This window comes from Sus scrofa, chromosome 12 (genome assembly GCF_000003025.6).
Source record: "Sus scrofa isolate TJ Tabasco breed Duroc chromosome 12, Sscrofa11.1, whole genome shotgun sequence".
Taxonomy (NCBI): Eukaryota; Metazoa; Chordata; class Mammalia; order Artiodactyla; family Suidae; genus Sus; species Sus scrofa.
Genome location: NC_010454.4, coordinates 53,978,608 through 53,999,787, shown reverse-complemented (window position 1 = coordinate 53,999,787; position 21,180 = coordinate 53,978,608). Strand labels below are relative to the sequence as shown.

General features: G+C 57.4%; 1 protein-coding gene across 1 annotated transcript in view; it reads left to right on the top strand.

Annotated features, from left to right (window-relative positions):
• Nucleotides 1–20,582, top strand: part of PIK3R5 (phosphoinositide-3-kinase regulatory subunit 5) — a gene marked incomplete at its 5' end in the record, with an annotated part of 67,722 nt that extends 47,140 nt beyond the window's left edge. Inside the window, 14 exon segments of the mRNA NM_213851.1 lie at nucleotides 7,882–7,951; nucleotides 10,984–11,158; nucleotides 11,609–11,762; nucleotides 12,401–12,484; nucleotides 12,756–13,470; nucleotides 13,583–13,745; nucleotides 14,061–14,186; nucleotides 14,689–14,814; nucleotides 14,935–15,028; nucleotides 15,236–15,312; nucleotides 17,803–17,896; nucleotides 18,002–18,084; nucleotides 18,554–18,666; nucleotides 18,820–20,582. Of these exon segments, the coding sequence (NP_999016.1) occupies nucleotides 7,882–7,951; nucleotides 10,984–11,158; nucleotides 11,609–11,762; nucleotides 12,401–12,484; nucleotides 12,756–13,470; nucleotides 13,583–13,745; nucleotides 14,061–14,186; nucleotides 14,689–14,814; nucleotides 14,935–15,028; nucleotides 15,236–15,312; nucleotides 17,803–17,896; nucleotides 18,002–18,084; nucleotides 18,554–18,666; nucleotides 18,820–18,967 (2,222 nt within the window). The 3' untranslated portion in view covers nucleotides 18,968–20,582.

Sequence of the window (21,180 nt, the reverse complement as noted above, 5' to 3'; positions counted from 1 at the left end):
ATTAGTTCATCTGAGTTAACATCACATGGGGAAACAAAAAAACCTTTAAAGTTATCTTGTAGTGGATAAAAATTACTCATCTCACACCTGCAAATGAACATCCAATTCCACAGAACCTGCGCCTTGATTAATAGCAAGTAGTCAATTAAACCAAATTACCTTCTTCAGCATAACCCTAAAGTGGACTAGTGAGGAAGTGCTTTGGGGTGATTTTTGTAAAGGCATCTGGTACTCGTCTTGCCTGGTTGCTGGGAGGCTCCACCCCCAGGAACCCCCGCGGAGGGAGGCAGAGGAGGAAGGGGGAGGGACTAGACGGGAGGCCGGCGAGCAGAGGCTGAGGCTGAGGCTGAGGCTGAGGCTGAATCCCTTGGTGGTTGCTGGTACTTGGTACTAGACCATCGTGGTTTCAAATTCTGGGGCTGTGGGGCCTTTGGGAAGACGTTTGACGTCATCGGAGCCTCCGTTTCCTCATCTGTAAAACGGGCGTCTAAGAACGGGTCTCCGTCTCAGAGCAGTTTGTGAGGATGAACGCTGGCCTCCATTGATTTCCCATTGCTGGGGGGCGGTCCAGTTTGGGGTGGTCTTAGTTTGCTAGATGGATCCTGGCAAGGCCACAGAGCAACCATGGCAAGGGAGCTAGGGGGCAGGACCCTCTACCCCGGGAGGCTCAGGGAGACAGTTGCCATGGAGATAAGTGAAACAGTTTCTCCCACTTTGATGTGGCTGGGTGGCAGAGGAAGTGGGCAGGTTATCAAGCATGCGGGCCTCCCCCTTCTTCCTGACTCCACCCCCAACAGGGTCGCCTACTGCCTCCGTCTGGGGGTGGCAGGAAACCTCATGCTACCAGGTCCCACCCACCCCAGCCCTCTCGGGTTCAGCCCACACGTTTGTTGAGTATTTACTCTGCACCCGGCCGGCTGGTCGGCTGGCTGTGCAGCCCGCAGGGCTTGCCTGCAGAGAGTTGGTCTGTCATCCTGAGAGGCTGCCCTGGGCCCTCCTGTGTGTCAGTCACTCTGCAGCTTTCAGAGCATCTCACGTTCCATGGCAGCATCTCATCCAGACCACAGCGCTACGGAGTAAGGGGGAACAGCATCTCTCCCATTTTGTGCAGGAGACAGCCAAGACTCGGGAAAGTTCGATGATCTTGCTGAAGCTGTAAAGTCAAGTGTGAGAGAAGAAACGTGGGCTTTGTGGTGGCAAAGACCTTCTTTTTCACTTATTAGCTGAAGTCCTTAGGCAGGTTACAGAAGCTCTCTGGGCCTTCTTGTCAAAAGCAGGACGGTGTAGGCATTCCTGTTGCGGTGCAGCAGCAACGAATCCGACCAGGAACCATGAGGTTTCAGGTTCGATCCCTGGCCTCGCTCAGTGGATTAAGGATCTTGCGTTGCCGTGAGCTGTGGTGTAGGCCGGCAGCTGTAGCTGCGATTGGAACCCTACCCTGGGTACCTCCATATGCTGCAGGTGCGGCCCTAAAATGACAAAAAAAAAAAAAGAAAAAAGCAGGACTGTGTACACAGCAGCCCCCTTGACCACAGCCAAGACAAGGAAGCAACCTAGGTGTCCATCAGCAGAGGACTGGATAAAGAAGGTGGATACACAGTGGAATATTATTCAGCCATAAAAAAGAATGAAATACTGCCTTGGCAGCAACATGGACGGCCCTAGAGATTATCATACGAAGTGAAATAAGTCAAAGACAAACATCATATGATATCACTTGTGTGTGGAACCTTAAAAAAGGATACAAATGAACTTACTGACAAAACAGAAGCAGATTCACGGACATAGAAAACAAAATTACGGTTACCAAAGGGGACAGGGGGCGGGATAAATTAGGAGTTTGGGATGAGCAGACACACACTGCTATATAGAAAATAGATAACCAGCAAGGACCTACTGTATAGCACGGGGACCTGTATTCAGTATCTTATAATAACCTAGAATCTGAAAAGATCTGAAGAAGAATATATGTATATAAGGGAATCAGTTGGCTGTACATCTGAAATGAACACAACATTACATGTCGACTATATTTTAATTAAAAAAAAAAATTTTTTTTTCGCTTTTTAGGGCCGCATCTGCAGCATATGGAGATTCCCAGGCTGGGGGTGGGGGTCGAATTAGAGCTGTAGCCACTGGTCTACACCCCAGCCACAACAACGCCAAACCCGAGCCCTGTCTGTGACCTACACACCACGGCTCGAGCTATGCTGGATCCTTAACCCACTGAGCGAGGCCAGGGATCACACCTGAAACCTCATGGTTCCCAGTCGGATTCATTTCTGTTGCACCGCAGTGGGGACTCTAGTGCATTTTAATTGTTGAAGCAGGACTGCCATTGCCAGGGATGCCGGTGGTGACGGCAAGGATGGCGGTGGTTGCCTCCCTGCTGCTGCCGGTGCCCTTGGCACTGCGGAGGGGCAGCATCCTGCCCCTCAGAACTGGCCCCCGGCTCGTTACCATGACTCCCACCTTGCGGGTGATGAAACCGGAGGCCAGATGGTTTGGTAGCCGCCCACGGTCACATGGCTCCCAAGACCTCTGCCACCTGAGCCCATGCCTGCTGGACTCCACAAACCATGTTCTTAGACTCTCAACACCACCGTCTCAGGTTTGCATGAGGCTGTGTTTCTACCAAGAGGCCTGGGCTGTGTGAGTGTGTGTGTGTGTCTGTGTACGCGATGAAACCTCGCAGCTTTCAGAGCGGGACAAACCTGGATGAGTCACTGCTGTCTTTCCACTGGTGGCAGGTGAATTCTAATATCCTCCAGTGGTCGTACGTTTCTCTGGGACGTTACGGATCAAAGAATCTGCATTTGACACTTTTCATCAAAAAGTGATTGTGGAACAAGAGGGGTACAGCCCTTCGAGGGAAGTCACACATCATGGGCTGGAGGTAGGGGGCTGTGCCGAATAAACATGCTGCGCCCCCCAACCCCCACCCCGCACCAAACTGTTCTCCGGGTTGCCTGGCACCAGCTGGGTGTCCGGCGCTTCAGGTTGGCGCTGACCCGAATTCCCTGGAGTTTGGCAGACCCCACGGGCTAAGGGCTCAGTCCCACAGGCTGCCCCACTTCAGATGCCAAGTCCGGGCCTCCTTTACTTCTGATAGTCCAGCTCTAAATCTGGGGGTTCCCTTAACCTCTTCCTCAGGTTCTCCGATTTGCTCGAATGGCTCATAGAACTCGGGGAAACACTTGACGTATTGATTTGTTATAAAGCCTATCAGAAGGGATACAAATGAACGGCCAGATGATGGCGTACAGAGGGCCAGGTCCGGAAGGGTCCCGCGTGTGGGATCTCCTGGCCCTGTGGTGTTGGGGTGCCTGACCCGCATGGCACATGGGTGCACTCTCCACCCTGGAAGCTCTCCTAACCCCACAGTTGAGGTTTCATGGAGGTTCTATCATGTAGGCGTGATTGATTAAATCTTAACTCGGGGAGTTCCCATCGTGGCTCAGCGGTAACAAACCTGACTAAGAGCCATGAGGACGAGAGTTCCATCCTTGGCCTCGCTCAGTGGGTTAAAGATCTGGCGTTGCTCGAGCTGTGGTGTGGGTCACAGCTGCAGCTCAAATCTGGTGTGGCTGTGGCTGTGGCTGTGGCTGTTCCTGGCGGCTGCAGCTCTAATTCAACCCTTAGCCTGGGAACCTCCATATGCCATGGATTTGGCCCTAAAAAGACACAAAAAAAAAAACCCACAAAACTTAACTCAATCCCCAGCCCTCCCTGGAGGCGGGGGCGGGGGGTGCAGGCCAAAAGTTCCAACCCTCTAATCACAACCAGCCCCCGTCCAGAAGCTCAGGACATAAACGCAGGTCTGGGTTGAGAGGGGCTTTTGCTGTGAATACCAGGAAACGCTCCTCCGTCGGAGGAACGGGGCTAAAGACCATGCATATGTTCATCATATCACAATGTCCCGCGGGAGATTCGGGGGAAGGAATGGCAGGCAGCTCTTCCAGAAATCAGAGTGATCAGTTAGGACCGAGCCAGCTGCCTATAACAGAAAACCCCAAGTAACAGGGACTTAAACTCATAGGGGTTTGTTTCTTCTTCTTACACGAAACAGATCTGGAAGGTGGCAGTCCAGGGTTGACACAATGGTCCCATGAACATTCTGGCCCAGACTTCTCCCATCTTTCTGCTCCGCCATCCTTAGCAGGAAACTTTGTCCTCAAGGTCACTTCGTGGCCTAAGATGGCTGCTGGAGCTCTGGCCATCGCGTCCCCATTCCAGTTAACAAAAAGGAGGAAGCAGGGGGTGTTAAAAAGGGGTCTTCCAGAGGCCCCACCCACCTCTTTCTGCAAGGGACGTTGAAAACGATGACTCGGCAGCTGCGTGCATTGCTCAGGGTCTCATTGGTAAAGAAGAGGCAGTGCCTAGTAAGCCCTGTATGACTTATGGTGAGAGGGGCCTGGAAAACCCGGACTGGCCCTGTTGAGGTGACTAGATGCTGGGGTGGCGTGTCTAACTCCCAGGCCTGGAGACTCTGCCAAGTGAGACTCCACCCAACCCACAGGCACTTCTGGAGGTCGCTGCACTTGTTCAAAGCAGCATGTCTTTTTTTCACCTTGGCCCATTTATTCCCAGAACCATAACCCCTGTGCCAGTGTGGCCTTCTGCGCAGTGGTCTCCTTCCGCTCTCCTCCCTCTCGCCTTCCTGACCTGGTGCAGGCCTGACCCCCCTCCCCACCCCACCCCACCCCCACCCAAGGCTGTGCCTACCCTTCCCACCCAGGGCCTGCGGAGGCCTCATGGCCCGAGACCCCAGTTCCCACGGACTTCCTAGAACCCAGGCCCCCAGAGACAGGGGCAGGGAGCCGCTGCTCAGGGACCCCAGAAAGGAGGAAAGCTAAGAGACAGCCAACGGCTGGGAGTGTTGGCATCAGGGTACCAGGTGGGTCAGGCTCTATCACACGGGAGTTGCCGGTCCCTGCAGAGGCCGGAAGAGGAACTCGGCCTGCTCTCCTGCAGGGACTGGGATGCAGCTAAGGCTGCCCCTCCCCTGCCACGTTAGCACTGGGGACTCTGTGGCATCGTGGCGCTTAGGGGAAAACATCAGGCGAACCGGGACACTGTTCTTGCTGCCACCTCACGGATGCCCAGGCCCCCCCCTGGCGTGTCCTCAGCGTGACATTCTGCAAGGGTGTCATTAAGGTGGTACCCATGCTCGGTGACACTGGTGGTGATTGTCACACATCCTATGTCTTCATAGTCGGCTGTCTTGTGCAGAAAGGCCATTTCTGGTCATGACTTTGACAAAGGGGGAAAGTGAGGGATAGATTTGGAGTTCGGGGTTAGCATATACACACTATTTGTATATAAAATAAACACCAAGGTTCTACTGTATAGCACAGGGAACGATCCGCAATATCTTGTAATAACCTCAAATGGAAAAGAATCTGAAAAAGAAGAGGTGTGTATATATATATGTATTTGTGCGTATAACTGAGTCACTTTGCTTTATACCTGCAGCTAACACATTGTAAATCAACTATGCTTCAATCAAAATAAAATGATTGGGGGAGTTCCTGTTGTGGTTCAGTGGTAATGAACCCAGCTAGTAGCCCTGAGGATGCAGGTTCAATCTCTGGCCCTGCTCAGTGGTTTAAGGATCCAGAATTGCCATGAGCTGTGGTATAGGTTGCAGACGTGGCTCGGATCTGGTGGCTGTGGCCGTGGCTGTGGCGTAGGCCAGCAGCTGTGACTTTGATTAGACCCCTAGCCTGGAACCTCCATATGCCGTGGGTTCAGCCCTAAAAAATAAAATTAAATTAAATTAAAATTAGAAAAAGACAAAAAATAAGATAAAATAGGTAAAATAAATTTTATTTTATTGTTTTTTTATTTTTTATTTTTTTTATCTTTTTGCCTTTTCTTTTTTTTTTTTTTTTTTTTTTTTTTGGTTTTTTTGCCATTTCTTGGGCCACTCCTGTGGCATATAGAGGTTCCCAGGCTAGGGGTCGAATTGGAGCTGTAGCTGCTGGCCTACACCAGAGCCACAACAACGCGGGATCTGAGCTGCATCTGCAGCCTACACCACAGCTCACAGCAACGCTGGATCCTTAACCCATTGAGCGAGGCCAGGGATCTAACCCGCCACCTCGCAGTTCCTAGTTGGATTCGTTAACAACTGAGCCACGACAGGAACTCCTAAAATAAATTCTAAAAATTAAGAAGGGAAGGTCATGTTGGTAAACAAGGCTCCACTGGGAAGGGTTCAGGTGGCTTTTGAACTTCGTGTGGCCACCTGCCACCGGCCCCCACCGGCCATGACCTTGCCTGTATGAGGCGGCCCTTTCGATTTGCTACAAGTTAGTACCTGACACCGAATCACCTAGGCATGTGTTTCTTCAGCCCCTTGGGGCGGCCTTGATCTAGAAAGAAATCCAGTCGCAGAAAGCTGTTCCCACCTGCTGAGGTGCCCAGGGCAGGGGGTGAAGGTCAAAGGGAGAAGCGCCCATCCTCCCCGTCCCGCTGCTCCCAGAGAAATGCAGGATCATTATCAAGACAAGCCAGGGAGGGGGGTTGATGGGTGTCTTTGGGAGAGGGGTCGAGAGTTTCATCTGAGGCTCTAGGATCCACTTGGGAACTGCTGGAATCTGGGCCTGGCCTGCGTCAACAGGGGCAGAAGTGGGAGTAGTGACGGGTCAGCGGGGTGTAGGTTACAATTAAATGCATAACATGGTAAAAGGAAAGTGAGGACGGGCCAGAAGAAGGCTTTGCTATGTATTTGTCTGGGACTTGGGGGCAGGGGGGCTGGGGGGCCTGGGCGGGCGGGGTACCAACTCCTCCAGTACTTTGTTGGGGGTTCAAGGGGCAATGAGGAGGCTTGTCTCTGTCATGCCTGTGAGTGGCCACCAGGTGGTGTCGTGAGTCCTGATAGTCACCAATGTTTCCGGGGCTTTCCAGTCAAAATCGGCATAACATTAACATCTAAACACGTGATCATTACCTACAAGACACAGCAAACAGAAGGCCCCACATCAAAGCAATTTGATCCAAAGTTGGAAGAGCATCCACTGGGGCTTTTCAGCCATTTGCAAGTCATGGCCCTTCTGTTTGCAGCGGTCTGTAACCGCAGACTGGGCTTTGTGCTTCCCTGAGGAGCTGGCCTTCCCGCCCCCAGCCCACACCCAGTTCACAGCCAGCAGGGCCCCCGTGAAGATGTCCAAGCCCTGCCAGGGAGGCTGCCTGCCCCCCTGAATCCCAGCCCCATCAGCGAGGCGAGGGAACTGCTGTCTGATGTCTTCACCGCCAGTGACACAGAACTGAATCCATACTGCGAAGGGTCTCTTTTCCAGCTACAGAACTGCATCTGGGTGCAGGAAAAAAGGGAAAACTTGGGTTCGTTCCTTCTCAGCACATTGGCAGCAGAGGAGATGAGAGGTGGATGAGGCCAGAGGGGAAGGCTGGGCGGGGGTCTGCGGGGCGGGGGGCTCAGCCTTAGGGAGGGACAAGGTGGCACAACTGAGATCCCCTGAGGGTGTGTGGGAGGCGAGACGGGGATGCTGAGGGGTGGGGGGGCTGGCTGGTGCCGGGGCTGAGCTGAGGGGTGCCTGACACCAGGAAGGGGCCACGGTGACAGGAACCAGGACCAGCTAGACAGCAGGAGACACGACCGCTTCAAGGCCCTGCCCTCCTCCCAGGGTGCCTGGCCCCACCATCTCTGAAGTGTGAAGCTTTGCGGGGCAGGTGGAGCCGAGCTGGGGCCTGGGAGTCAGACTCCCAGCTCTAATCTGCCCCTAGTTTTGATCCTCATTCCAAACCCCCGCCCTGATTCTCCAGTGCTGGGCTCCTGCCAGGCGCAGGGCCATGGCTGCCGAAGGAGCAGATACACCTGTAACCTGTTTCTTTTTGTTTGTCTTTTTGTGGCCACAGGAATCTCCTACCAGCGACTGGTGAGGGCGGAGCAGGGCCTGTCCACAAGGAGTCACCGCAGCTCCACCGTGTGAGTGCTCTTGGGGAGGGAGGAATGGGGGTGTGTGCGAGATATTTGGGGCATCAGCTCATTTTTCTGGGCTAAGGATCTTCCATCAGATTCCTAAATGAGTCTGAGACTTAAAAAAAAAAAAAAAAAGTTAAAACCACCTGCCTTGATTGTGCCAAGTACTGAGGACGCATTACCTAACTTAACCCCAACTTTTCAGATGAGGCAACTGAGGATCAGAGAGGCCAAGCAACTTCCCCCAGGTCACACATCTAGTAAATGTCTGAGCCAGGATTTGAACCTTAGGCTTACTCAAAAGCCCGGGATTTTTCCATAATATCTTTCTGCCTGTTTTCCAAACTGTTTTGACCAGGACCTACAATTTAAAAAATGCATTTCATGTAATTGTATACATGTAAGGATAACTTGATCCCCTTGTTGTACAGTGGGAAAATTTTTAAAAAATGCATTTTACATGAAAGCCTGGCATACACACACGCACACGCACACAGATGAGACAAGTTTCAGGAAGTGAAACTCACCCTCTCCCAAGGATGAGCTCTGACCTATCCTGGTCTATTTCATTTAAAAGGCTGTTCTAGGGAGTTCCCCAGTGGCTCAGTGGGTTAAGGATCTGGCATTGCTGCTGCTGTGGCATAGGTTTGACCCTTGGCCCTGGAACTTCCACCTGATGTGGGCATAGCCCCCCCCAAAAAAAGCAATTCTGGTTGTGACTCCAGGAATTGATTTCGTTACCCATTCCTGGGTCCCTGCTTGCGTTTGGAACAGCATTAGAGAGGAAGCCTCCATTCTGAGGCCCTGCTGCAGGCCTCCAAGCACGTGGGGGCCCAGAGACCACAGCTCGGAAGCTCTGGTCACCCCAGCTCCTCCACTTCCTCAGCCCCAGGAACTCACAGCACATTCACTGAGCAAACATTTGTGGAGTTTCATCTTAGTAAAGACAAGCTAAAGAGCCAGGGGTAGATTTTGAGAGAAACAAAAAGAGCATAAAAAATGTCTCGTGATGTTGCTTTGGTAGGTAAGTGGGACCCCACTAGGGGCTGAGGCGGGTGGATGGAGGGTGACGCCAACACCTTTGTGGCGCTTCCTGAGCCCCAGGCACCGTTGAAACTATTCCTCCATCAGCCGGTCCTGCGAGCCCTGAGAGAAAAGTACTTTTTAGATGGGACTGAGGCTCAGAGAGACTCACAGGAGCTTAGAGCCGAGAGACGGTCTCACTCTGGTTACGGGTCCGCTGGGAACAAGCGTGCAGAGGAGGTGGAGGTGGTGAGGGCATGGGGGTGGCTGGCCTGGCCCTGTACACAGTGGCGCTCAATGTGTGTCCATGAGGGAATGAAGGGGGCTCAGAGAGGGACCGCTTACACAAGCCCACTCCCCTTTGCTTACAAACAGAGAAGCCAAAATGAGTTTCCCCCAAACCAGGGGGGCTCTGACAGAGCCTGGACCGAGGGCCAGCGTTAGGACAGCCACCCCCAGGGACCGGCAGGAAGGCCCCCTGCCTGGGGCGTCTTTGTGTGCTTTTAAACACAATGCGGATTGGAGTTCCCACCATGGCTCAGTGGTTGACGAATCCGACTAGGAACCACGAGGTTGGGGGTTCGATCCCTGGCCTCACTCAGTGGCTTAAGGATCTGGTGTTGCTGTGAGCTGTGGTGTAGGATGCAGATGCAGCTCGGATCCCGCGTTGCTGTGGCTCTGGTGTAGGCTGGCGGCTACAGCTCAGGGAACCTAGCCTGGGAACCTCCATATGCCGCGAGAGTGGCCCTAGAAAAGGCAAAAAGACAAAAAAAATAAATAAAATAAAAATTAAAAAATAAACACAATGCGGATTTTTGAGAGAGAGGGGAAGCAGGTGTGAGCAGTTTGTACTGAAGCCTTCGCAGGCATAATACCACGATGCCTTTGAGAAAATGCAGTGACAAGGTTGGCGTGGGTGACGAGAGAGCAGCCAGGTGTTAACTGTTAACTGAGTGATTGACACTTCGGGGTTCACGATTCTCTTACAAATTTCATGTCTGAAATTTTCTGTAATGAAGACCCATAAACACTAGCATAAAGAGGGAGCCCAGGGGAGTTCCCACTGTGCCGCAACTGGATGGGAGGTGCATCTTGGAAGCACTGGGATGCAGGTTCGATCCCTGGCCTGGCACAGAGGGTTGGGGGATCTGGCGTTGCCACAAGTGTGTCTTGGGTCACAACTGGGATTCGGATCTGATCCCGGGCCCAGGAAATCCATATGTTACAGGAGGCCGGAAAAGAAAAGAGGGAGCCCAGGGCCCAATGGGAAGAGGTGGGGGTGGCTGGATGCACACGCCCTCCCCCAGCCGGATGCCAGCTTGTATGATAGCTTTGGCAAGTTAGAAAGGGCATCCCCTGTGAGCAGAGGAATCAGGTACAGCCCTGACTTGGCTCCTCGGCCTCCAGGCAGACACTGCCTCACTGAAATTCCAGGCCCCACTGCACAAAGGCACATGGCTGCCCTCCTGTCCCCTCCCCAAAATGACCACCTGGCTTCAAGTCACCTCGCCTAAAATACAATCCTTTTTTGCATAATCTTTCATCTGATCAGATGTCCTATAGGAAAAAAATGTGTCATATAAAAATTAAGGTACCGAGTTCCCGTTGTGGCTCAGTGGGTTAAGAACTTGACTAGTATCCATGAGGATTTGGGTTTGCTCAGTGGGTTAAGAATCTGGCGTTTCCGTAAGCTGTGGTGTAGGTCGCAGACACAGCTTGGATTCGGCGTTGCTGTGGCTGTGGCGTAGGCCAGCGGCTGCAGCTCCTAGTCGACCCCTGGCCTGGGAACTTCCATGTCCTGTGGGTGTGGCTGGCCCTAAAAAAAAGACAAAAATTAAGGTAGAATTTATTTGTGAAAACTAAGTTTAATTTTAATTTTGAAAGCGCCAGCTGAAAGCCACTCAAAAGCAGATCGTAAGCTTTCCCCTTGAACTAGGACCCTTGACCCCTCTCCCCCAGCCTCAGTGTGGCTGCCCTCCACCCCAGTGCCCACAGCTGGTCCTCTGTGTCCCCAGCACGGTGCTCTTGCTGAACCCCGTGGAGGTGCAGGCTGAGTTCCTTGACGTGGCCGACAAGCTGAGCACACCAGGGCCCTCGCCGCACAGCGCCTACATCACCCTGCTCCTGCATGCCTTCCAGGCCACCTTTGGGGCCCACTGTGACCTCTCTGGTCTGCACCGCAGGCTGCAGGTATGTGCCTGGGGCCCTGGGCTCAACATCGCCCCCCTCTGGCAGAGCACCTCTCTGAAGCCCGGTGCACTGGCCTCCCTCACCCTGAGTGACATGGCCGGCCAGTCACGGGAGGTTCCTGTTATGCTAAGTCCCAGTCCAGGGGGGATGGCACCCTAGACAGTGGCCTCCGAGGACCCATGGGCTGGGTGGTAGAGGAACAAGTTTTAGACAAGCTGGAAGCCCTGGGGTCCAGTCTGAGCTCTGACAGTTCAGCTGCATGGCCTTGGGCAGCCCCCTCCCCTCTGGGCCACAGAGGTGAGCTCTGGACCTTTCTTTCTGACCATTTCTGGAGCACAGGGGCTGAGCAGGAGGCCTGGCTCCCTGGTCAGCAGGGGGTGGAGGCGGGCGGGGAGGGACTGGTCCGGAGAAGTCGGATGTCAAGTCAGCCTGCCTCCCCCGGGCTTTCAGTCCAAGACCCTGGCAGAGCTCGAGGCCATCTTCACGGAGACAGCCGAGGCACAGGAGCTGGCCTCGGGCATCGGGGATGCAGCTGAGGCCCGGCAGTGGCTCAGGACCAAGCTGCAGGCGGTGGGAGAGAAGGCCGGCTTCCCTGGTGTCTTAGGTGAGGCTCTGGGCGTGGGGCCCACCCCCATCCCCGTCCCCGTCCTCCCCACCCCCCATTCCAGCTCCCCAGGTGAGTCAGCCTGGTGGTTCTGCTCCACACAGCCATTCAGGGACCCAAGTTCTTTGGCAGCTCCTTGTTCCATCGTCCCCCGAGGGCGCGGTTCCTGTCTGCAGGGTTAGGGTTGGGCTGCCCCATGGCCACTGGGGAGGCTTGTTTGGGAGGAGGACAAAAGAGAGTGGGGCTTTGCCTTCACACTGAAGATGACTCATAAGTGCAGGTACCCCTTGGAGCCACCTTAGTCACATGGCCCACCTTGCCGGACGGGTTGAAAGGTCCCTTCTGCAAGTCTGTTCTAGAGGAAGGGAACCTGATGAGATGCTGCCATTGTTCACCGGTTGGAACCGGAGCACAGAGGCTGCCTTGGCCCCGTTCACACAGCTCACAAAAGGGCGTGGCATCTACAGGGCGCGCTTGAAGGAAGCCCTCTGGCTGCGAGCCAGGCAGCCCAGCTTCCAACTCGGCCTCGGCCCACCCGGCTGCATGTCCTGGGCTGGTCCTCTCCCAGCTCCGGCCTTTCCAATACGAGGGGCCTGGGCTGGCCCGTCTCAAGGCCTTTCCCTTCCTCGTTCCTCCAGACACCGCAAAACCTGGCAAGCTCCGCACCATCCCCATCCCGGTCGCCAGGTGCTACACCTACAGCTGGAACCAGGACAGCTTCGGTAAGCAGCCCGCTGGGGCTGGGGTCCCCCCAAAGGGCCGGGGCTCTAGCCCGGGCAGCTGCCTGCCCCGCCCTCGACCTCGGCCCCGCCCCGCCCACCCACTGCGCAGGCTCAGAGCGGAGCAGGGGGCGGGGCTCCGAGTCCGGGGTGGCCCTCGGCCCTCTTCTCCCCAAGGTCCTTCTGCTGGAGCCCATCTCCCCTCCCAAGGGTGCCCGGAAGGCGTTCCCAGTGTCCGGACACCCAGAAGATGCCTCCCCTTGCTTCGCTGCAGACATCCTGCAGGAAATCCTGCTCAAGGAGCAGGAGCTGCTCCAGCCAGAGATCCTGGACGACGAGGAGGACGAGGACGAGGAGGACGAGGAAGAGGACTTGGACGCCGACGGCCACTGCGCGGAGAGGGACTCGGTGCTCTCCACCGGCTCGGCGGCCTCCCACGCCTCCACGCTGTCCCTGGCCTCGTCCCAGGCCTCGGGGCCCACGCTCTCCCGCCAGTTGCTGACCTCCTTCGTCTCGGGCCTCTCGGATGGCGTGGACAGCGGCTACATGGAGGACATCGAGGAGAGCGCCTACGAGCGGCCCCGGAGGCCTGGCGGCCACGAGCGCCGGGGCCACCGCCGGCCCGGGCAGAAGTTCAACAGGATCTATAAACTCTTCAAGAGCACCAGCCAGATGGTGCTGCGGAGGGACTCGCGCAGCCTGGAGGGCAGCCCGGACAGCGGCCCGCCCCTGCGTCGGGCCGGCAGCCTCTGCAGCCCCCTGGACAGCCCGACCCTGCCCCCGTCCCGGGCCCAGCGCTCCCGCTCGCTGCCCCAGCCCAAGCTCGGCCCCCAGCTGCCCGGCTGGCTCCTGGCCCCCGCCTCCCGCCACCAGCGCCGCCGCCCCTTCCTGAGCGGGGACGAGGACCCCAAGGCTTCCACGCTGCGTGTCGTGGTCTTCGGCTCGGATCGGATCTCGGGGAAGGTGGCCCGGGCTTACAGCAACCTGCGGTAAGAGCCACTGCCCTGGGCACCAGGCTGGTGGCGCTGGTGGCATCTGGGCTTGAGGACCGGGGTCCCAGGGGGACCAAGGGCTCCCTTCTCACCACCTTCTTCTTAGCAGGCGGCTGGAGAACAACCGTCCTCTCCTCACACGGTTCTTCAAGCTACAGTTCTTCTACGTGCCTGTCAAGCGGAGCCGTGGGACAGGCACCCCCACCAGCCCAGCCCCTCGGAGCCAGACGCCCCCCCTCCCCACAGACGCCCCGAGGCACCCGGGCCCTGCAGTACGTCTCCAGCCCTGGGTGCAGTGGGTGGCAAAGGCCAGGAGATGAGAGCAGTTGCCTGAAGGGGCTGGTCAGATGTCACCCCTGGCAGCCACCCCTGTTCAGGGGGCACCTCGTCCAGCTCTGGGAGCCATCTCTGCCCTGCACAGTGGGGAGGGGGGGTGCATTTTGCTCTGTGACATGGTCTGAAAGCAGTCAGACCTCTCCAAGGGCAGGGAGAAGCTCAGGGCGGGGCTGCAGGTGCCATCCAGGGCTGCGGAGCTAGGGGGGCAGTTGTCCCAGGTGGCAGGGAGTGACTCTCACCCATTGCCTCAGGAGCTGGGCGCCGCCCCCTGGGAGGAGAGCACCAATGACATCTCCCACTACCTCGGCATGCTCGACCCCTGGTACGAGCGAAACGTCCTGGGCCTCATGCACCTGCCTCCTGAAGTCCTGTGCCAGGTAGGTGCAGGGAGAGGCCCCCTGGCTGCAGGCACCCAGCCTCACCTCCAAGCCCCTAGTTTGGGGGTCCCGCTCGAGGCCCCCTTGGAGGAGCAGGGCTCACATGGAGTCGGGCACAGAGGGTGGGTGGAAGCAGGGCTGAGCTGAACCCAGGGCTCAGGGGGTCGGGGGCGGGGGGAGCAGGGCTGGATCACCACGCTACTGGGAGGGGCCCCAGTAGGGTCCGGGCGTCTTAGGCTCCAGCCCCTTCCTCAACTCCCAGCTTGGCCAGGGGCCTCCCAGGAGGCTGATGTGCCAGTGACGGAGCTAGAGGGCGGGCCGTGGGACCCTCCCTGACCACGGGCTTTCCTGCTCCCGTCTCACCATCGCCTTCCCTGGCCCTGCCTGCCGCTGGATCTCTCTCCTCGGTGTCTGCACCTCTGCTGCTCTTCCTCTCATCCGCCCTTTCTGTCTCGCTCTCTGCCCGCCTGTCCCTTGGGCTCCCCACCCCCACCCCCAGCAGTCCCTGAAGGCTGAGCCCCGGCCCCTGGAGGGCTCCCCTGCCCAGCTGCCCATCCTGGCGGACATGCTGCTCTACTACTGCCGCTTCGCTGCCCGGCCGGTGCTGCTGCAGGTCTATCAGACCGAGGTAAGGCCCGCCCCGCCGCCTCTGCCCCGGACTCGCTGCCGGGCCCCAGGCCTGTGCGGGAGGAGCCTGGGGGCCCCTCTGGGAGGTCCCCACTGATGCCCACGCTCCTGCCCTCTCCAGCTGACCTTCATCACCGGGGAGAAGACGACGGAGATCTTCATCCACTCCCTGGAGCTGGGCCACTCTGCTGCCACACGCGCCATCAAGGCTTCGGGTGGGTGCTGTCGGAGCCCCGGCAGCGGGGCTGGGGGTGGGGGTGCGCCCCGGAAGTGGGGCCCCTAGGGGCAGAGCTGGAGGGAGGAGGGGTCCCGGGGAGGTGGGGCAGGAGGGACAAGAAGGGGGCAAGGAGGCAGAGCCAGGGTCTGTGAGGACACTGCAAGGGAGAAGGAGCAAAGGGTCTGTCTGTCTGTGTGTGACACAGGTCCTGGCAGCAAGCGGCTGGGCATCGATGGTGACCGGGAGGCCGTCCCTCTAACACTACAGATAATTTACAGCAAGGTGAGACTGCTGCTGCCCAGCCCCTCGAGAGCTGCCCCCCATGCCGCCCCCGCCAGCCTGGGAGGCTCTGTGGGCTCCCCAGGCTCTTGGGGGTGCTGAGAGGAGGGGAAGGGGAGGCAGCGGACCTTCCCCTCCCCCTCTGCCTCCAAAGCCTCCCCTCCCGGCACACCCCCACCCCCCAGCTCCGGTGTCTCCCTGCTCCTGAATGTACTCAGCCTTTCCATGAAGTGCTGGGGCCTGGTTCCCACTGACCTACCTCCCAGGAGGGAGCAGTGGGTCTCCTACAAAGGGACTTCTGTTTGGGGTCGGGCTGGGGATATGTGTGACATGGTCAGCTTTGAGGCCTGGAAACTCCCGGTGGTAGCTCTGTGTAGAATATTGGAGGGGTGCCCAGGGGTGTAGGAAGGCCAAGTTGCAGGCTCCTGGGCTTGTCCAGGAGAGAAGCGTGGGCAGCCTCCACCGGGTGGAGAGAACTGGGAGCTCTGTGCCAATGACATGAGCAGCGGGGCTCAGGGGCGGGTTAGAAAAGGAGGGGTTCCCGTTGCGGCTCAGAGCCAGTTAGGGAAGTTAGAAGCCTTCCTTGGGAAGAGCTGAACTCGACTAGTATCCACGAGGACGCGGATTGGATCCCTGGCCTCGCTCAGCGGGTTAAGGATCCAGCGTTGTCGTGAGCTGTGGTATGGGTCACAGATGTGGCTCAGATCCCTCGTTGCTGTGGCTGTGGTGTAGACCGGCAGCTGGAGCTCCCATTAGACCCCTAGCCTGGGAAGCTCCATGTGTCACGGGCGTGGCCCTAAATAGACCAGAAAACAAAAGCAAAGAAAAAGAAAAGGAAAGGCCCCATCATGAAAAAGTCTACAAATAACCAGTGCTGGAGAGAGTGTGGAGAAAAGGAAACCCTCCTACCCTGTTGGAGGGAATGTAAGTTGCTGCAAGCACTTTGGGAAAAGGAAAGGAGATTCCTAAGAAAACTAAATACAGAATTACGGTGTGATCCACCGTTCACTCTCCTGGGCATCTATCCGGATAAAACTCTAATTTGAAAAGATAATAATATCACTCAGCCATAAGAAAGAAGGAAATAATGCCATTTGCAGCAACAGGGAAGGGCCTAGAACTTACCCCCCCCCTTTTTTTGTCACGTCCAGAGCATGTAGAAGTTTCCGGGCCAGGGACTGAACCTGAGCCATAGCGTGACACGCCAAATCGTTTACCAGTAGGCCACCAGGGAACTCCTAGAAATTATCATACTAAGAAAATACATCAGAAAGAGAAAGACAAACACAACACGATATCACTTGTATGATCGAGACCAGGGATCAAATCGCCCCTAAGCCCTGCCACTCGTGTCATTCGCAAAAACATAACACAAGTGAACTTATCTATGAAACAGAAACTGACGCACATACATAAGAGAACAGAGTCGTAGTTGTCAGGGGGTTTAGGGAAGGGAAGAATTGGGAATTTGGGCTTAGCAGAGGCATACTATCATATATCTGTGTGTGTGTGTGTATAATGCCATATTATATATATGCTATATATATATTATATTATATATATGCCATAAACAACAAGGTTCTACTGTAGAGGGCAGGGAACTCTTCATTAATTTAACCTGTGCTCAACCATAACGGAAAAGAATATATACACACTAACCGAATCCCTTTGCTGTGCAGCAGAAATTTACACAACATGGTAAATCAGCTATACGTCAGTAAAACTGCTGAAAAAAGAAAGAAAAGGAGAGCCCAACCCAGGGGATTCCTGCCGTCTGCCCCTGGCGGGACCCCTTCCTCAGAAGCAGCCCAGTCCCAGCGGGAGGGAGACACAGAGGCGGGGTTCGAGGCGCCCTTGAGCCGGAGGCAGGAGTCAGAGCAGGCAGGGGCGCGTGGGCCTGGCTCCAAGGTCAAGTGTGAGGACAGGGCTGTGGGTGGTCAGGGAAGAAGGGCCTGAGCGAGGTTCCCCGGGGGAGAAAGTGGGCCTGAGAGAGCAGAGGCCCCAGGGGACGGGCTGAGACCTGCCTCCCGGGATGAGGGCAGAGGCGCAAAGCGAGCCCGAGCCAGCCTGGCGCTGAGCAAACCTGGAGCCCTGGAGAGGAGGCGTGGACAGCATGAAATTCTCCTGGAGGCCAGTAAGCTGAGGCCTGAGACATGCGTGTAGGTCTGGCAATGTGGAGGCCCCGGCTGAAAGGGACCTGTAGACAAGGACCCAAAGAGGGGGGCTGTGGCCTGGCTCTGCCCCGGACCCCCTGCCGTCGGGCCTGTCTCTTCCCCCGTCGGGGCTCCAAAGAGCCTCCCGGTACCCCCTGGCGGGGCTCCCAGCCATCGTCCCCTTCACCCTGGTCACAAGATTGACCCGCGAACCACACCCGGACCCGCGCCCCTCTCTGGAGCCAGGGAGGTCTCTGCAGGGCCCGGGGGGAGTTCGCGGAGAAGACAGCGGGCCCCCGGGGCCTGTGGCTGAGAGGGTCTGGTGTTGCTGCCTGTCCAGGGGGCCATCAGCGGCCGGAGTCGCTGGAGCAACATGGAAAAGCTCTGCACCTCTGTCAACCTCAGCAAGGCCTGCCGGCAGCAGGAGGAGCTAGGTGAGGGCGCGGCGGGCCCGGGGCTGCCGGGGGTGGCCGGGGGTTGGCAGGTGGCGCGCCCTGCCGGCGGGTCCTGACCCTGGCCTGAGCCGCCCTGCCCTTCAGACTCCAGCACAGAGGCCCTGACGCTAAACCTGACAGAAGTGGTGAAAAGACAGACCCCTAAATCCAAGAAGGGCTTTAACCAGGTAAGGGCATCCCTCTCCTCCTCGCCACCTGCTGGGGAAACTTGGGGTGTGTGTGTGTGCGTGTGGGGGTGTCAGGCGGCTGTGCTGGGCCTGGCCAGTGGGAGGGGAGGCAGGGGAGGGTGGGGTAGGGGTGCGCACTGTTGGGGTTCAGGGAGGAGGAGCCCCCTTAGACCTGTGGGAAGGGTCCGTGGTGGACGCAGGGGAGCCCCAAGTCCAAGGTCCAGCGGGCTCCGTGTCAGGGAACCCGGGGCTGTCCCGATGTGGTTTCTCCTCCCGAGACACTGGCTCCTTCCAGACCCAGGAAAGGTCAGAGAGGAGGCCCCTGGGCGCCTGCGGGCCCTGAGCGCTGGCAGCCCCACGCCAGCCCCACGCCCTGGCCCCAGCTGGGTGGTTCTGAGGGAAGAAGCCGCCAAGATCTGGCCCGGCTCTGGGGCCAGGGCTCCAGGGCTGACCTGGGCCTTGCTTCCAGATCAGCACCTCGCAGATCAAAGTGGACAAGGTGCAGATCATCGGCTCTAACAGCTGCCCCTTTGCCGTGTGTCTGGACCAGGACGAGAGGAAGATCCTGCAGAGTGTCATCAGGTAGGAAAGGGAGACCCAGCCTGGGAGAGCTGGAGGGATGGGGGGGCCTGGAGAGAGCTGGGGGGGATTCGGAAGGAGCTGGAGAGATGGGGGGGCCTGGAAGGAGCTGGAGGGAGGGGCAGCCTGGCCTGACACCGCCGCGCCCCCCCCCAGGTGCGAGGTCTCGCCCTGCTACAAGCCTGAGAAGAGCAGCCTCTGCCCCCCACCCCAGAGGCCCTCCTACCCGCCGGCGCCGGCCGCGCCCGACCTCTGCTCCCTGCTCTGCCTGCCCATCATGACTTTCAGCGGAGCTCTGCCCTAGCCACCACCCTGCACCAGCCTGGACAGGGAGCCGGGGGGCAGCCTCCTCGGAGCCCCCTCCCCAGAAGACTGGCGGCTGAGAGGGTCGTGCTCCCTGTGGAGAACAGAGGGGCCGTGTACTGGGTCAGGGTCCCGCTGTGGGCCCTGCAGCAGCAAGAGCGGGGGCTGCTGGGGCCTCAGGGCTCTGTTTGGGCGAGAAGCAGGCATTAGGGAGAGGGCCTGGCCCCACGGCCTCAGCTTCCTCACGGCAGCGGAGAGAGGGATGGGTGAGCTGACCTCAAGGCCCTGGCCTCCAGTGGGGTCCAGGATCCTTTCTGGAAGGAAGATCTGAGGCGCTGGTGCTCTGGGGTGTGGTGTAGGCCTCCCCTCCCAGCCCTGGGCCAGGCCCCCCCGTTACTTTGTCAGAGACTTGGGGATCCTCTGTGTCTGGGGGTTCAAGCAGTGGAACATGGATGCGACTTTTCTGACGTTGGTGCCATCCCCGCCCCCACCTCACCCCCCCCCACACACACCCCTTCTCTCTGTCAAGTTCCCTGGGTCTTCTGTGAAACAGCACTAACACTTGACCTGGCTGTGCCAGCACTTGGAACAGATGCTTCCTGGATCGAGAGCCTTGGGAGACAGGACAAGCTTAGGTTCAGTGGTGGCTCAGTTACCTTCTAGCGAAATGAGCAGAAGGAGGTGAATTGGCTCCTTCGAGGCTCCCCTACCTGGGCACTAAGATGGGGGGAATAAGGCCGCCTTAAAGGGTTGGGGTGATGTCGTCTGCAAAGCGCCTGGCCCAGTGGCCGGCTGGTAGCAGGTGCGGCCTCACCCTCTGGGCGTCGACTCCCTCGTGTGGCGGGAGGCTAAAAGGATGCCCTGCCCCCGTGATGCTGTCATTCCCTCCTTCCAATTCACTGATGAGGCAGGACCCAGACTGAGGGGGTGAGGGGCGCGCAGTTCTACCTTTGAAGGAGGAAGTGCCTTGATCAGAGTAAGAGGAGGGTGGCCCAGCCGCCCCCTCCTCCTCTCCCAGGTTGGCCCCTGTGCCTCCCACTCCCATCTCACTCCTTGGGCTGGCGCACATCACGGGCACAGTCCTCCAGCCCCACAGTTCACTGGTGCCATGGCCCCTGGGTCGGTTCGCAGAGGATGGAGGATGCAGAGCTGTCCTCGAGGAGCTTGGGGTCTGATGGGGAAAACGGGTGATGGAACATGAGCGCCGAAGATTTAAAACTCCCAGGTTGCAGTGGTTGGAGAAGCCGGCCGCACACGCACACGCGGACTAGGGTGGTAGGGAGAGGGCAGGGCTTGGGGCAGGGATTTGGACTAGGAGTGGGGGGAGGTAACCAGAGAAGCAGACAGTTGTATCCCGCACAGACCTCCCCGCCCCTCCCCTCCTGCTCTGGCTCCATCTGCTTCAAAGGGTCTGGGCTTTAGGAGCCCGTGGTGCCCAGCGCAGCGTACTCAGGACTCGAGAGACGCGGACCGTGCCAGTTCCCACCCTGTGCCACTCCAGGCCCCAGGGAGGGGTTTGCAATATACCTCAACGTTTTTGTGTGTGTGGTAAGGTCATCCTAGGACCCAAAATGGAATTTAACGTTATTGTCAAATAAAACTTGATTTGTCTTGGATTGAAGGGCCTGCTAATTGCATAGATCACATATGTCGGTTCCCGCAGAGCGGAAAGATTTCTCGGGGGATTGCTTTGTTTATCTTCTTGTAATTCTCCTCTCTACAGAAAACATTTTTCTGCTGAGATATTCCGTATAGATCTCATCACGCTGCCCAGAGGAACGGAAGTGTGCTCAGTGCTGGCCCTCGGGGGGCGCTATTTCTAGACTTGGCTCACGGGGAGGGAGGGAAAAGAAGGTGGAGGGATGGAGGAGGACCCCTGTCATCTGGGAGGAGTAGGCGGGCACCCGGGTCCCGGCAGAACTGCTGGAGATGGAGGAAGAGGGACCCGTGAGAGGTTGTACTCTGTATCGGCCAGCTGATGCAAATAGAAAAGCACACCGAACACTCGATGGACGAAAATATGATCATTTCATTCTTGCTCGTGCATCTGTAGGACATCGATTTAGGTGGAGCTCAGAGGGCCGTGGCTCTGAGCTGCAGGTTGGGTTCAGGTCTGCCCTCTGGGTCCCTCAGGCACCTTGGGCCAGCGTGTTAGCTCAAGAGGGGTAAGCAGAGACATGTGATGCCACCTAGGGCCTGGACCTGGAATGGGCA